Source organism: Panthera pardus, unplaced genomic scaffold (genome assembly GCF_024362965.1).
Source record: "Panthera pardus isolate Hobbes unplaced genomic scaffold, ASM2436296v1 HiC_scaffold_2, whole genome shotgun sequence".
NCBI classification, from domain to species: domain Eukaryota; kingdom Metazoa; phylum Chordata; class Mammalia; order Carnivora; family Felidae; genus Panthera; species Panthera pardus.
The window spans coordinates 68,662,255-68,680,052 of NW_026526765.1; the positions used below are offsets into that span (position 1 = coordinate 68,662,255).

The 17,798-nt window shown below is 34.2% G+C and overlaps 1 protein-coding gene across 4 annotated transcripts in view; it reads left to right on the forward strand.

Annotated features, from left to right (window-relative positions):
- The window catches only part of TMEM232 (transmembrane protein 232), a 218,661-nt gene that overhangs the window by 80,121 nt on the left and 120,742 nt on the right, over positions 1–17,798 (forward strand). For all 4 annotated transcript variants that reach the window (XM_019450519.2, XM_019450517.2, XM_019450520.2 and 1 more), the window contains one exon: positions 11,916–12,094. In XM_019450519.2, coding sequence (XP_019306064.2) covers positions 11,916–12,094 — 179 coding nt within the window. The remainder of the gene's footprint in view (positions 1–11,915; positions 12,095–17,798) is intronic.

Consider the following 17,798-nt stretch of genomic DNA (forward strand, 5'->3'; position numbering starts at 1 on the left):
ATATTAGGACATTTAAATATCTTATAACTAAGGAAAAAGGAGTCACTCTTTTTTTTGTTTATTTATTTATTTTGAGAGAGAGAGAGAGAGAGAGCGAGAGCAAGCATGAGTAGGAGAGGTGCAGAGAAAGAGAGGGAGGGAGAAAGGGAGAGAGACAATCTGCTCTCAGTGCAGAGCCCGACAGGTGACTCAATCTCACCAACCATGAGATCATGACCTGAGCTGAAATCAAGAGTCCGATGCTCAACCAGCTGAGTCATGCAAGCACCCCAGGAAATAAGAGTTGTTCTTCATAGATGCCAAAATGGAATTGATTAAACTAAAAACACATGCCTGATTTTTCAAAAAAGATAAAGCAAACAGGGTAAAAACAAGAAATATAAGGGTACTTTCTTAAATTGATGTGTATTCCTCAGAAACCAAAATTAACATTATCCTTAAGAATAATTAAAAATAATCCCATTTAAATTAACTGAAAGTCAAAGATTTCTATATTAATTGCTTATATTTTACCACATTCTGATATCCTCGCCAATATAAAACAAAAAGAAAAAAGCAAGTATAATATTGGAAAAGCATTTATGAGTGATCCAATGTCTATTTTGAATGGCCAAAAGTATGAAAATAATATTAGCACTAATTAAATAAAGTGGTTACTTACAAGAAACATTATTGTCAATAACTTTACAACATATCAGTAATAACTAAACAGGAAAAAAAACCCCTCTGATAATAGTGTAAAAACAGCAAAATTGTAAGGAATTCTTATATGAAAGAACAAATCCCATAAAAGAAGACTTGAAATAAATGAATATAAATTTACATATTATAAAGAAATAGACTCTTCCTAAATTAATCTAGAAATTAAATGTAATTCTAAGAGAATAGTCAAAAGAATAGAAGTTGGCAAGTCTATTCTATAGAAAATCTGGAGGATTATAGTCAAGAAAACTTAGAAAAATAGCAGGCATTTTTTGAACATAAAACAATATAAAATTCTCTGTATTCTACTAGTAAAATAACTAGTCTGTCTGGATTAATAGATTTTAATAACAGAATATAAAATATCTATATATTTGTATTTGTATCTGTGACTATGATATTTACCTTTTGCCATATTTTTTGCCATATTTTTTGATATAGAAGATGCATTAGTATATAAGATGTCTTAGTTTTATAAGAACTATTTTTGAAAATATTAATTACTTCTATCATTTGGGCATATTTTAAAGTATCCCTGTACAATTAAACCTATTATTTGTGAATATAATTACATTACATTAAATACTGCAATCAACAGGAAATCATAAAAACTGAGATGCAGTCATATTTTACTAGAAAGTATGAATGAAGTTCATTAAAAGTAAATAATGTTCCACATTTTAGTTAACACTGAAAACTAACAAGAACACCATTAAATTTTTAAAAAGTGGGTAAATTCCTGAAAAACACACCACGGTAAAAAGCATGTAGCAAAATGATTTTTAGAAGGAATTTCCAGATCATTCTTATACATGAGTAAGTATCTTACTGAATGTTAGTATACAGGCAAACACAGGTGGGAAAGGGATGACAGAGATTCTAATAGGAAGCTGCCTTTCAATAAATTTCCTTCTGGCTTAGTAGGCTGCAAAAATGAAAATAAGTACTCGTAATTGTTTCAATTTTTATTCTCAAACCCCAGAGGATCATTATCTTTCAAGTTAGGTAAATCATGATTCCAAAATTTGAAAACCCTTCATCCCTGCAGAGATCCAGAAGATAGTCTTTATTGCTGACATTTACTGTTTTAGGATCTGATGGTCATCAGTCATGAGACAGCACATTGTCCTTAGTACTACAAAGGACATATCTAATTCCATTTTTAAAATGATTCCATTGCCATTTTTTGTTTCACTCCACCCTATGACATTTAACACACTTCAACTTGAGTAATTGTTTAGATCTTTTCCTTTATTTATTATTCTCACCTCAAAATTCGGAACTGGTATCTATCCATATTACTCATCCTTCCTTCAAATACCTTATTGATTGACACATCTAAAAGCAGAAATTTTCTGGTCAGCTTGGTGGGTAGTTAATTCTCTCCTTAACAAATTCTATTATGTGATGCCATTTTCCCTAATAGCCCAAGGCTTGGACAACACTTGTCTCATAATTTCATTCCTTCCTCACCCATCTGATTTTTACATTAGACTAGGGTAAACAAATCACTTAACAGGATGGAAGCTATTTATTATCTTGCTTAATGAAGAACATAGAGACTTTTATTGGTTCACAGATGTCATCAAGATTCTGTCTCTTTATGTCTTTCTATTCTACTTCTCAGGGATGTTGGATTTTTATTCCTATGCTTGTTATCTCATTATTAAAAGAGCTTTCTAGCTCTAGACATCACAGACTCACGTAGCATTGCAAGGCAAGAGGAAAGAGAAGGGATGATACTGGCTTTTTTTCTAAAGAGTCTGTCCACCTTATAAAACAAAAGATTTCCAGGAAGCACTCCAGAAGACTGTCCCTTGTGTGAAATTGACAGGATAACTGGTTTCATGACTAGCTACAAGGAAGGCTGGAAAAGTAAATGCCTGGTGAAGAGAAGCATTTGTGATGGCTCTGGAGAATTCATTCCCATTATCTGGGTACAAATAGGGTTCTATTTTTTTTTTAATTTTTTTTTTTAACGTTTATTTATTTTTGAGACAGAGGGAGACAGAGCATGAACGGGGGAGGGACAGAGCAGAGAGAGAGGGAGACACAGAATCAGAAGCAGGCTCCAGGCTCTGAGCCATTAGCCCAGAGCCCGATGCGGGGCTCGAACTCACGGACCGCGAGATCGTGACCTGAGCTGAAGTCGGACGCTTAACCGACTGAGCCACCCAGGCGCCCCAAATAGGGTTCTATTTTTAAGAAAGGGGCAAAATTTGGCTGGTAGGTCAGCAACTACCTACAGTGTTTAAAAGTTAGAAAAGATGGAAAGTTTGTGCCATCCGCTCAACATACTAACACAACTTAGTAATGTATTTTATGATGCATAAATTTTAATAGTCATGGTGTTAGCAATTTGAATAGTCAAAGTGTTTACTCCTTTGGAGTTTACCATCTTGTTTGATAATATATCCAGTGTCAGAAACACTTTGTATTTGGTTGATATTTATAAAAGTGGAAAATTAGTTTGTCACATTATTAGTCAAATACCAGTAAAACATATTTTATTTTCATATTCACCTGGTGTATTTTGTGCTATTTTTGTTTTTACCTGAATATATAGTACATATATTCTTAATAAAAGTGATGCTCCATTATGTTGATCCTCTAAAATTTTTGATAACCCCTGTCCTTGTTATCATTTAAAATTGATGAGTTGTCTCTTTTTTGATACTGAATTACTTTAGTTACATTTGTATATTAGTACTTCATGGTGGGGGTGGGAAGGGGTTACACCTGGATATGTTGCTAGGCAACTGGCCCTGAGCCTGGGATCTCAGAGACTGCGGGGAGCTGAGAGAGGAACTGCTACAGGTACTCTATTTTCCTTCCATTTAATGTAGCCTTTGGCTGAGCTGCTGTCAGTGCCCTTGGGGATGCGGGGGGTGGGGGGGGTGGGGGAGGCAGAGGACAATGGCTTCAGTTCATAATGTGTGAGAAGAGCTGAGAACTTTAAGTATGAGGTGAAGGAAGAAGAGTCTCTGTGGTCAAATATTTCCTGAATATGAGCTATATTTTGTGATCTAAGATTACTTTATACCCAACAAACATGGGAAAAGTTAATCATTTTCTTCTCTGTCAATACTGTCTCAGCAATCAAAACTTAATCTGTATGGATTGTAGAAAATAGTTTTTAATTGTAGAGACAAGACCTAATCTTCTAACTTTATATGAGGATCTTCATAAAGCACAAATAACTAGGATAAAGGGTTACCATGATTTTTGAAAGTTAAATGTTGCTACCTTTCCCAGGAAGTTTTGCTCCCATCCAACAAATAAATCTTAATCTAGCTCTGTATATTGTTTAACTAAAAGATTCCTATTTCCTCATTCTGTTTATTCCCTTTTGGGTTGCTACTATTTCTTTTGGTTGGACAGGCTAAAACAACATGCTGGACTTTTCAGCCAAAAAGCCTTTGACTGTGTAAAAGTCTTTACTTAAACAGAGGAGCTGAAAATCTCATGGGAACATTCCTCACATTTTTGAAGCATAAATACAAAGGTATATCCCATTTGAGCCAATGGTCTAAAATCCATCTGTGGCTGAACATAGTGAAAAAAAGACCCAGGAACTAGAAATCATGCGAGATTTTGTAAAAGTATTAATGGTGTTAAAGTATGTTACAATGTGCAGTTTTAGAAACCAATTTTTGTAATAATATGCCTTAGCTGGGAATAAAAAGAATAATATAGTTGTTGGCTTTCTATGCAAATTAATTTAGAAGCAAATGTATATACATTAATGAAAATAGCTCAGTTAGGTACTTGTAACTTCCTTTGTTATACCAGCCAGAATTATATTAAGATTCTCCTGAGTGTTTTTGATTGATTTTTTTCTGTCATTAATCTGGTCCAGAAATGAATATAATACCCTAGAGTCAGTTTGCTTTTTACCCCTCATATATATCAAAAGTAACCTGATAATATGTTCATGGGTACAGAGGTCTCTAATCTAATACATTATTCCTATGTTTGATCCAGGTGTTTCTTACTGTTTTGAGTGAATAGTTCTTTTTAAATACTTGCTAAGTAGTTACTTATAGGAAGAAATAATAGAAGCCCCCCCAAAAGGGTGAAGGATGAAAAAATTAGGTAACAGGAGGAAGAAAAACAGCACCAAAATGGCTCCATTATAGATGAATATATGTGCACTGAACTAGACTCGGTGTCAGAAATTTGGAGTGTCAGAAGTTTGGGATGAGTCTCAGCTCAGCTGTCATGTCCTAGATTATGGTAGCTGGCTATACCTTTCAGAATCTTAGTTTCTTCAAGATTATGGATTTTAAAAGAAATTTGCATATACCATGCTTATAAACGTAAAGTTCTTCTTTTTTTTTTTTTAATTTCCAAAAGAATCTTTATTATTTTCTTCTTTTTCTTTTTTTGTTTGTTGCCCCTTGGATACAAAAACCTGTGAGGATTAACTACTTCCATAGAGATAATCTAAAATCTTGGTGGTATTCTTTAGTTTAATAAAATTGAAAATAAATCCATAAAATAGAAATGTGATGTTTCTTTAATTGATTTATAAGAATCATAGTTCTTGAAAAGCAAATGAACCACTTTCTTCTTTGGTTCCCAGTTAAAACTCCAGAAGATAATTATTATTATTTTTTTTGAAGATAATTATTTTTAATCAACAATGCAAATTACTTGACAATGCAAAAAATCATAAAAGTTAAGAAAGGGAAATTCTACTCAGTTCCTTAAATGTCTATAGTCATTTTGGCATCCTATTTGCCATCATGTTTCAGTTAACCGTCCCATGCTAATATAGGAATCAGCTGACTTTTGCTTTTTGTTTTCTATATTACCTACAACAAACACTGAGCAAGTTAGTAATACTTTGGTTCTCTTTAGTTTATTCTGTTGGGTATTTGTTTAATATGCATAATGATCAAATACGATGATATATTCAAAATAATTTTATCCACATTTAATATGTATGTATATTTAGATACATAATTATTTCTATAGTGTAACTTTCTGAAAACAAAGAGTACCTTGGAATTCCTATTTATTCTACTAGTCATCCAAAATATACTCCCCCATCTCTCTTGTTATCTCCTATGAAGTTCAGGAGTCTTCAACACTACCCTCACTTCTGAAATCACCTATGAAGTTTGGGCATCCCCAAGAAACCCTCAGGTTTGCTAATTTGTTAGAAGAACTAACAGAACTCAGCAAAGACATTTTAGTCATGGTTACGGTTTATTACAGTAAAAAAAATAAAGATTAAAATTAGCCAAGGAAAAGGTACATAAGGCAGAGTCCAAGACAGTTCCAAGCATTGAGCTACCCATTGTCCTCTCCCAGTGGGGTTGTGCAGAGACCATTCACTTCTCCTAGTAGTGATGTATGACAATTTGCATAGACTATTGTCAACTATGGAAGGTCATCAAGCTTTAGTATTCAAAATTTTTACTGGGGCTCATGCACGTGCACATGGCTGACCCTGGTCTCTGGTCCTTCCAGAGGCCAAATTGATACCGTGGCCTAAGGCTCCCAGATAAACAAAAACATTCTTATCAGACAGGACATTCTAATGCCTAAGAGTCAGGCAATGGCAAAAGCCAGCCCTCTCTTTGGACATTGTTAATTCTTAACTGTACAACTCCCAAGTCTATGTACTCCTCACTTTTCTTCTAGACTACTGCAAAAAACTAAGAGTCTCCCTGTTTCCTTAATGCTCCCTAGAACCCATTTTCCATCGGGAAGCCCAAAAGATTTTTAAAACATGAAGCAGGTTTGTTCATTTCAAATGCTCTGTTAACTTTTCATTACACTAAGAATAAATTCCAAACTCCTTTCCATGGCTTACAAATTGGCCACGATCATTCAGAGGGTGCCTCTGCACTCACAGATGCTGCATTTCCTCCCACTCCTTGGATGGTTAACTTTTTAAAAATGCATTAGATCTCGTCTTGAATATGATGTCTTCATGGTGGTCTTTCTCTCATTGTGTCTATAGTTTTCTTCTCTAGTCACTGTTGAACACATTAACACCTTCTATTATTTTCCTAACACTCATTATCAACTGACACTGTCCTGTTTACTTTTTTAGTATCTGTCTTTCTCTACTAGCATTAAGTGTCCTGAGAGCAGTTACACTGTCTTTTTCTTTGGCACATTAGAACAGCAGTTGGTACAGAGCATTGACTCAGTAAATATTTGTTAAATGCCTGGCTTGCTGACTGGTTCTTATCCATTGGTTTCTTGGCATTGATCTAGTTCTTTTCCTATATATGGCATTTCACAAAGACCATGTTTTACACTACATTTTACATTCAGGTTACCTTTTAGTGATACATTTGATTCTGCCAAATTATATGTCTCAAAATTGTAAAGGCTGTGTTCATTTATACTCATTCATCTGAGTAGAAATACTCATATTTCACATTCACTGCATTTGTGAAATCTAAATATCTGGACTGGCCATTAAGGGCTTCCCTGGAGTTCAAAACACTAAAATAAAGCATTGCTACAAAGAAAGGATCATAATACTGCTTTTCAAACAGCATAGTTTCTTAATAAGTTTTCAAGATGTATTAAGAATTTTGTTTTGGTTCAGCTTTGTTATTTCCTAGAATACTGTCTGCTTAGCTGCAGACAGACACATTTTCTCTCAGTATATTTAAAGGAACATCTTTGATAGCTGCCACAGGGTCACTCAAAGCAGAACAGAAGAGTGCCTTATTCTTCAGCTTGGTCCCTGGATGAGGAGTTTCATAGCAGACATGCTTCTTATCAAATGTCAAGATGTGCATATTGGACTGCATTCTACCTTTTATGACAGTTGTAACACATCTCAGCTGTCTTTATAAGGCTTTTTTTTTCATTAACCGTCAGTGAATTGGAACCGTAATAGATTTTCCCTGCAAATATTATTCATAAGCAATACTTCACTGTAGTTTACTTTTTTTAAGTTTGTTTATTTATTTTGAGAGAGAGAGAGAGAGAGAGAGAGAGAACAAGCGGGGAACAAGCAGGGGAGAGGCAGACAGAGAGAAAAACAGAGGATCCAAAGTGGACTCTGTGCTGATAGCAGAAAGCCTGATACAAGGCTCAAACTCATGAACCATGAGATCATGACCCGAGCCAAAGTTAGATGCTTAACTGACTGAGCCACCCAGGCGCCCCATTTCATTGTAGTTTAAATGAATAGGTGAAGAGCTCATTTTAAAAATCAACAGCAGTATTTTAAAAGTTTGGTGAGTTTTGAGAATTCAGTTACCAAAATACATTTTATGGGCTCATCACTGGTCTTGTGGATTCTATCTATCTATCTATCTATCTATCTATCTATCTATCTTCTACATATCTATATTTTTAGAGAGAAAAAGCGCACACAAGCAGGGGAGGGGTAGAGGGAGAAGTGGGGAGAGAGAGAATCTTAAGCAGACTCAATATTCAGCATGGAGCCCAATGCTGGCTCAATCTTAAGACTGGGATTGTGGCCTGAGCCAAAATCAAGAGTTGGACACTAAACTGACTATAACCTCTGTAACTGATAATTTAAAATATATGAAGGTAGCTTATATGTACTTATATCAATCATTATTATTAATGTAAAGAGTTTGGGAGCCTTTAAACAAATATATAAAAAGGTTAAAATTCACAGTATGTTTTATTTGTCATATTGCTCAAAACTGCATTATTTTTGAGGTTCTCAATTCCAGAATTATTAATTTAAAACTCATAATTGCTTTGTTGCTCATATTGAGTTCCAAACTTATTTTTCTGCTAGATTCACAAATCCATAATTTCACTTTTGCTATTTCACTTAAATTTTAGCTATATTTTTACAACAAGCTATAGGCCTCTGAAAGTTAGATTCCCCTTACACCCTATTATGCCACATTTTCCAAATATTATTTTATCTCCTTTCTCTCCAAACTGGCTCCTCTACAACAATCTCTTTTCTATAAGTGACTTCATTATTGTTTCTAGTTCCTTAACTTAAATATGTACTTTTCCTCTCCACTTCATGCTTTTCTTCTCCTCCGTAGCTAAGAATTCTTATTAGATCTTCTCCATAATGTCTTAAGTTTGTCCTTTACTCTCCAAGCTCCTGCTGCTTATCACAATAAAGACCTAGATTGCCTTATTAAGCTCCCACATTGGTTTCCCAGTTTATTGCTGGAATAGATGTGACATGTCATGGAACACATATAACATTACTCTTTTGCTCAAACATCTACCACTTAATCTGATCCCATTTATCTTTAGTTATTTTACCTTATCCATTTCTTTTCTTAGATTCCATACCCAACTTGGGGCTCTAACTCATCACCCCAAGATCAAGAGTTGCCTGCTCCACTAACTAAGCAACCCAAGTGCCCCAAAAAGTTCTATTTTTAAAAGTAAACGCTATACCTAACATGGGGCTTGAACACATGACCCCAAGGTCAAGAGTTGCATGCTCCACCCACTGAACCAGCCAGGCACCCCTATCCATTTCTAATATGAGCTCTCTACCCCAGTTCAATTTGAGATCCTCACTATCATCCTCTACCCTCTGTCTTCTTATAGTTACCTCTCGACGAGGAGTCAGTGGGCCTATTGCCAAAGGAATGACTAGGCAGAGTTCCTGCTGGGTCCCTAAGTGGATGGGACCACCTCCAGGACCATGGTTGAGCAGGGTGGAAATGTGATTATGGAACCACTTGTGTATCTCCAGATGTTAGGCCTGTTACCTGGGATGCAAGTAGATTTGGCCCCTGCCACATCCCTGAACACTCTCCTGCTAGGGCCTGTGGGGGGGTTTCTGGGTCAGAAGAGCTGCTTCTGTACCATGGTAGAATGAAGCTGGAGCCAGGTCACAGAGCTGCTTCAGGGCCAACAGACAGCAGGCCTATTACCAGAGGCACCAACAGGCATGGGTTTTCCTGGGTCCTTTGCTGGAGATCCTTTGTGGATCAAAAGGGCTGGAGCCGAGTTCACAGGGTGGGCAAGGATGCTTCCAGGACCACATAACTGCCAACAGGTGTTCCAACTGGGCTGGGACTGCCTCCTCAGTCTTGTTTCCACTGGGGTTTCACAACCTCCTACCTGGGTCCCAAGGTCCTGAAAAAGGCACTTTTGTTTATGGATGGCTGCCAAGTTGTTGTTTCTATGAGGGGATGAATGCTGGGGATGTCCTATTCTGCCATCTTGCTGATATCAATTCATACATGTAATTTCAAATATGGCAGCATACTAATTTTAACCTGTAAAATTTTTATGGGGAGAATTACATTTTCAAAAGAATTGGCTGCTTACCTATAGTTTACACTATCTCTTTCAAAGTATCAATAGAAAGGATGAAAGGTGCCTTAAGTTTGGAAGCTGGACATTTGCCTTCCTCCTCCCACTTGTAAAACGTGTACATACTTTCCATTCTGCCTCCTCTTTCTACCTTCTAGTCTGTTTCCTATGAATGGAATAGAAGGAAGGCAAGCACTTGTCTGAATTGGAGAGCCTATGCTGCATGGCGTAAGATTAGACTCTCCTTCACTTGACTCTGTCACTCATCATCTGTGTCATGCTAGGGGATTTTCGTTTTTTAAAAAAATGTTTTATTTATTTTTGAGAGAGAGAGAGTATGAGTGGGAGAGGTGCAGAGAGAGAGAGGGGAACAGAGGATCCAAAGTGGGCTCCGTGCTGACAACACAGAACTCGATGTGGGGTTGAACTTACAAACCATGTGATCATGACTTTTAAGTTGAAGTCAGACGCTCAACCAACTAAGCCACCCAGGTGCCCCTGCTAGGGGGGTTTCTAACCTGAGTTGAAAGTCATATGTTCCTTCTATTATGCTAAGTGTAATATGGTCATCATAGCAGGACTGTAATGAGGCCTAGAATAAGGGCACATAGTAGTAGGAATGCCCAAGTTTTCTAGTTATAACTATAATAATTATTATTGGGGCATCTGGGTGGCTCAGTCAGTTAAGCATCCAACTTTGGCTCAGGTCATGATCTCACGGTTTGTGGGTTTGAGCTCTGTGTTGGGCTCTGTGCTGACAGCTCAGAGCCTGGAGCCTGCTTCGAATTCTGTGTTTCCCTCTCTGCTCTTCCCCCACTTATGCTCTGCCTCTCTCTCTCAAAAATAAAAAATAAGCATTAAAAAATTTAAAAAAATATTATTATGTAGCTTGGATTATAAAAATCTAGATTGAATTAGGAAAAGTTGAGGATTATCATTTTTTCATATTGTGCTTTATCTTTATTCAAGAAGAGAACTGATGAGTTCCAGTGTCACACTGGCTGTCATCAGGATTTGGAGGACAGTACAATACAAAATTTAATTGACTCTAAAGCCCTTCCTGAACCTTCTCTTCCTCCTGTTCTTCTTACCTGCTTCGCATATACTCATACTCTCATGTTCCTCTTTGACTAACTTCAGTTCATATCCCCTTTGAGACCTGCTGTAGTAGTTCATTCTACAAATTTATCCCATCTCTATCTAAATTAGAATTCTCTTTTCCTGAATAGTATTATATAGCACTATACTACTGAGGTAAGAAATAATTAAGATAAAGAGTAAAGAGAAACTTTTTCCTCCTTTCTGTATGGGAGAGGTGTATTTTAAATGTGGACCTTGATAATTTATATAAATTACTAATTGGTATATAAGTTTTAGAAAGAAGATTGTCTTAGACTTTTAAAAATCTCTTCTGGATTCATTGTTCCCTTTCCTCTGTTTCAGTTGATTTATGTCTCTATTAAAAAAAAAAAAAACTTCCAGCCTATAATTATATTGGCAATTTTTGTCTGCTTTTCACATTATTTTCAAGGCTTTCTTCTTGGTTCAAATGGTGTGTTTCATAGAGCTTGATTTTTCTCCTATTCTCTAATTTGTTATAAAAATTCACTATGGTGGTTTAAATATTCATATTGCCTTGAACAAATTCCTCTTTCCTTGAATTCCAAAGTTTTTTTTTTTTGTTAAATACATAGTTCCTACTTTACCTGCCCAACTTTTACATTTATGAGTTATGATAATAGTTAGGTGCAGATCTTTTCTTACGACTAGAAATTTTAAAGTAAGCTGTGATCTTTTAAAATTAAAGGAGTAGGAGCTGTGAAGAGTAAAACAAATTCCAAAGCTCAGAATTTCAGACTTTCAACACTGTATTAGTAAAACTGCAGTTCTTCTTTTTCACAAAATTGTGCATTACTAAGATGAATAAGATTATGTCTTCCCAAAGAATATATCTTTTTCAACAGGTAATCCAGTGATATGGATTGGATACTATGGCTTAGTGTATAACCTGGTGAAAATGTCATGGGAACTTCGGGGAGATGATGAGCAGGATGGATTTAGAAACAAAATATTGCAAACATTACAGAAGACCAAGGATCATGAGAAAGACAGGCGAATCCATAATGCAGTAAATATAGCTCAGGTAAGATAAAACCCAGGGCAATAAATTGGTACCTCCATTATCAAGAAGTGTTTGTCCTTTCTCTCTAAGGAAAAGAGAATGTCCATATTCAGTGAGTGTCAGTGACTCACAGCTGGGAAAACCATTTTTAAAATTGAATACTGATCTAGGTTTAGTTAAAGATAAGAGTGTTGGTACTCTTCTGACTAAGAAGCTTGAAGAGAGGAGGTGATTTGGGGGAAGGAATAACTTCTGCCTCAGGTTTGTGACTGAGAATTTTAAGTATACTGACCATGCATTCCAGTTTGCCCAGGTTAGCCTGGTCTAGGCCTAATTTTCTAGCTTTCTAATAAGAAAGCAATGAATTAATTCACTCTCAAAAGTGTCTCAATTTGGATAAGTTATTTTTAGTTATCTTATTTGTAAGTTTTTCTTTCTAGCATTAGATAATATAAATTGAAAATCTGGATTCACTAACACTAGTCTTTTTCTTTGAAGTTAAAAATGTATTTTACAAGTTCTTGGTTTTTCTAGTTCTGTTTGAATGACTACATAATTTTTTTTCTTCACTTTCAAAGAAAATCATTATGAAATTAGCTATCCATTCTTCATGAAATGCAAATGTGATTTTCCAGTGATGCTTTATCCATATGGTATCCTATGATATTTTTAATCTCCTACCAGTTTTTTTTCTTTTCTATGTCTTATTTTGAGCTAGGTTAATTTGTTTGTTATCCTAAAGTACACTTTTTTTTTTTACCCTTTCATTGAAAGTTTCTGATTCTTTCTAGTGTTTACAGATGCAATTATCCTAACACCCTTAATATCCTGTTTTCTAATAATAATTAGGGATGTGAATTAATGTTAACAAGTAAGAAGAACAAATAATGAATTCACTCTGCCTAATCAATTGTCAAAGCATATGGGTGGGCCATCATTGCAACACAGAGTATCTACCCTCTAGATTCTTAGTAGAAAACAAAACCTTAAACTCCTTGCTTTTTAAACATAAATGTGATTTCGAGTAAGAATCTTTATGGAGGACTATCTAAAAATATGCATTCCTTTTCTCTAGATGTCTAATATATTTTTCACAGAGAAAGACAGTCAAGAGCTGTCCACTTGAACTACATTGTTTTGGATTCCGTGGGCTTGCTTTTATGCAACCATGCTTCAGTTTTATCCTTAGTTGTGGACAGAACATAGAAAAATTTTAAAATAATCACTACTGGATCTATTATAGTGATGACCACTATGTCATCGAGTATCCTCTTTGCTGAGATTTAAGAAATAAATCTTAGTTTCATGTGCTGTCTGAACTTTATTATTATTTTGGATAAGCTGCTCAATAGTTTTTAAAAAAATGAGAGTCAAATTTTGGCTAGTTTTGAAATAGAAATAGAGGACGACATGCATTCATCTCACCAAGTCTTATTATTTTGTCTTTGTTTTTTCATTTTACATGAATTTTCAGTTATTCATATTATTCTTTGGTTTTATATCTATATTTATATGCCACTTCACATCTCAAATGGATTGTATACTGTAACCAAATACATAAGCCAACTCAAATTTGTCATTTCTATAATTAGAATTCTATTTAAATGCCTGCTTACAGGGCCATTCATTTGGTATAGGATAGTCTTCCTTGTTCAAAATTTTACTAAGTATCTATAGATAATTGCATTTGACATTCATAAGTCAGTTAATCGGACATAGCAAATATTTTTTGTTTGCTAGGTCCAAGGAAAGACCTTTCTTTACTCAAGCAGTCAGCTCTGAGAATAAAAGAATAGACAAAAGCATAACCACTAGATGTGCTAATTAGGTTTTAATGTTTAGTTAGAAGACTTCTAAGGGATACTTTCATTCATTTTAAATAGTAAATGTATGGAAAGGCAAGTTTTCTTCAGAGAAAAATCTAAATTAGAAATTTCTAAAGGCAGTTAAATTAATTTAGGTATAGTACATATTTAATATAAGAAATAAGTTTAATTTGCATTAGATAGATTAACTAAAAGATACAATTCACTCTAGATCTATATTATAAGTTAGGTAGAGATAGGGACATTTAGATTATTGGATAACAAAATATATGATTTATGGTTATAAGTGATAGAGTGCCTAGTCAGTGTCTTTGAAATATCACTTAATTTAGTTTGAATTCCTTTATTTAATAATAAGATACTACAAGTATATACACTAAGAAATTAGTATAAATTTTTTTACCAAATTCATTAAAAAATATGAAATAAATATGTACATATTAGATCCTAAATCTATTTTGCAATGCTGAATTCTATGGAAGACACAGGAAGTCCAAAAAATGACCTTTATACAATAATTTTTACTGTCAGAAGACAGAAGATTCAGAAGATGGAATATTATATGTATGGCTATTCCCATCAAAGTTCATGGTACACAAGGGAGTTCAGATGTTTGGTTTCTAACTTCCTTCTTATATTAATATGGAATACATTATTGTCATCTTTAAGTAGTACTTGAGCTGGAAACTTAAATGATGAGTTATGTTAAATGACTCAAGGGAGCAGCGTCAAAGAGTGAATCTCTTAGATAAGGAAGTGTTGTGAGCCGAGCAGAAATAAGAGCACCATGTAAGAAAAAGCCATTGGTTTACTTGCCTCGTTGGAGAAAAAGTCTTGGATTGGGCAGTAGTAGGCACTATATTTGAAAGTTATGTTTGGGTTACCAAGCTAAAGTCTTAGAGACTTAGAAATGGTTTCATAAAAATAGGAATGCTAAGTAAAACAATGAGTTTTGGGAGAAAATTGTTCTAACGAACAATTTTAATAGGTGGGTAATTTATGTTGGGTAAAATCATGTATACAATTTCTTATATCTTTTTAAAATAATGAATTATTGCTTAGGACTTTTGGTATATTATTAGAGTAATTGTCCTCATTTTATTCAAGATGCCCTATATTCACGTCCTTGGCATGATTCCTTCTATACTCAAATTCTTGGCTTGATCACATGACTTGATTTAGAAAATAAGACAATATCAATGTTATACAAATGGGAAATTTAAAAACACTTATGTATTGGGGCCTGCCCTCTCTTGTTCACGTGGAACCCTGTAACTGCCATGTGAGCAAATCCAAGTTACCCAGATGGTAAATGAGAGACCGCATTGTGCAGAGACTAGTCATCCTAATTGATCCAGTGCCTCCTCCCGAGACTAGCCAGTTCTTAACTGACCAAACAGCTGACTACAGACACATGAATGAGTCCAGCTAAGACCAGAAGAACCATTCTGCTATCTCTACCTTCAATTGTTGACCTGTGGAACTGGGGGCTGAATAAATAGCTGTTAAACCTTAAAGTTTTGGGGTGAATTGTTTGCATAGTAAGAGGTTTCCGAGAATTGCATAAATGAGACTTTAGTCTGCTAAATTGTTCAATGTAAATATTGCTTTTTTTCTTTCATATTTATCATTTTTAAAAGGCACTGATAATAGATTTGTTGAGCATGTACTGTGTGCCATGTGCTAAGCACTTTACATTCATTAATTATTTAATCCTCATACAAAACACATGATATTTGTATTTTCATGCTCTTGATTTTACAGATGAGGAAATTGAAACTTTAAATAAGGAATTTAAACTTTTTGAGAGGTGAAGTAATTTACCCATGGATACTGTGGGAAATTACATTGCTTGCTTTTTCTAATGTTGAAGACTTATTGCATTCCTGGAATAAAAACACTTAATGTAATAATCTTTTTAAAATTGTCATATTTGCTTTGATAATGTTTCGCTTAACATTTTGCATCCATGTTCAATGGGTACAACTGTTCTCTAATATTTTTTCCTTCAATGTTTTCTTATAAATTTTTGTATCAAAGTTATACTGGATTTATAGAATGAATTGGGAAGTGATTATCCTTTTTTCCTATTCTCTGGAAGGATTTTGTAATATGTCATCATTTCTTCCTTAAAAATTCTGTAGTATTTACAATGGAGCCATTTCATCATGGATACTTACAGAAAGTTTCTAATTGCAGAATAATTTTTATAGTTATATAGCTTCCTATACTTTAATTTTCCTTGCATTAGTTTTCTTTTCTTTTTTTTTTTTTAGGAATTTCATCTGCATTTTAAAAGATTTATCAAGGTTTTCACATTATCTTTCTATGATATCTTAAGGTCTTTAGGATCTGACATGGTATTATCTCCTTCATTCTTTACTCTTGTTATTTTTGCTTTTGTTTCTTTTTAAGCTGTCAGGCCAAGGGTCTAATCAACTTCTTTGTCTTTTAAAAAGCAGCTTTTGATTCTCTTGATACTGATATTCTGTATTATGTTTTCTCTAATTTTTAATATCTTAGATTTATATTTTCTTCTGATAACTTCCTTTCATTTAATGTGTTGCTCCTTTTCCAAAATTATTAAACCATATTTGTCACTGACTTGCAGCTTTTTTCAAATATATGATTTTAATACTATTAGTTTCTCTCTACATGTTAATTTAGATGTAACCTGAAAGTTGTGATAAATAATATTTTAATTATCATCCAATTCAAAAGAGTTTCTAATTTCTACTATTATTTCTGTTTTGAGCCACAGATTATTCAAGCTCATCACTTAATATTCACATATAGGGAGATTTTGCTATTACACTTAGGATTTTGATTTTTGTTGAATTCTATTGTGCCCAGTGACGATGCTCTTATTATTATATATTGTATTATTTCATCCTACCCCTTCATTTGTCTGGTGGTTACACCTTTTACTTGTTACCCAAGATGTGACAAAGTGAATCCTTGTGGTATTGAAGTCTAATATAAAAAATTTAATATTTTTCTGGACCTTAAAACAGCCTTAAAATATTTTAACTCCATTTATTTCTCTTTACTTACATAATCTTCCTGTTGAACATTTTAGTTGTGTGTGTGTGTGGGGGGGGTGTTTGTGTGTGTATATGTGTAGGTTTATAGATATCCATATATTATTAATATGTTTTACAATCAGTATTCTTTAGACTTACCCACATATTTACATGTTTCTTTTCTTACTCTTCCTTCTTAAATTTGTGGCCTTCTCAATGGGATTATTTTTATTTTGCTCAAAGAAAATCCTTTTGTATTTTAATAATATCTCTTGTTGGCTAATTCTGTCAATTTTTATTTACTTAAAAAGGTTTTTATTCAATTTAATTTTGAAGGATAGTTTTATTGGCCAAGAATTCTAGGTTGGTATTAGATATGACATAAAGTTAAGTGTCTAATCAATTGCTCTGTTTATTCTTCTCCCAGGCAGTGGTTTTCCTTGCATCAGTTTTATGACTTTGGTCATAAAAGTTTTTTTTTTCAGTTTATTATTAGCTGGTATTTTTCTAATGTCAGATTGCATATTAACATGTCTATAGTAGGTTTCAAGAATAATGTCTAAACTAACTCCTTTAAATTCCCCACAAGTAATTATGACCAAGTAACAATTATGACCAAGTGAAAATGACAAAAGTGATTAGCATCTGTGCAGTTCTCAGTTTTTCTCTCCGTAGTCTCTGTGCTGTGTTCTCATGTTACTCCTGTGTGATCTTCTCTCCTAAATTCCACTACTGATATCCCTTCTCTTTATGCTTAATTTCTCTGAAGAAAATAATATTCATATTTATTTCAGATTTTAAAAGCTGCCTTCTGAAGGGAGTTAATCGTGATACTGTAAAATAAGTTAACTTCTCACATCTGAAGTCAAAAGCAAA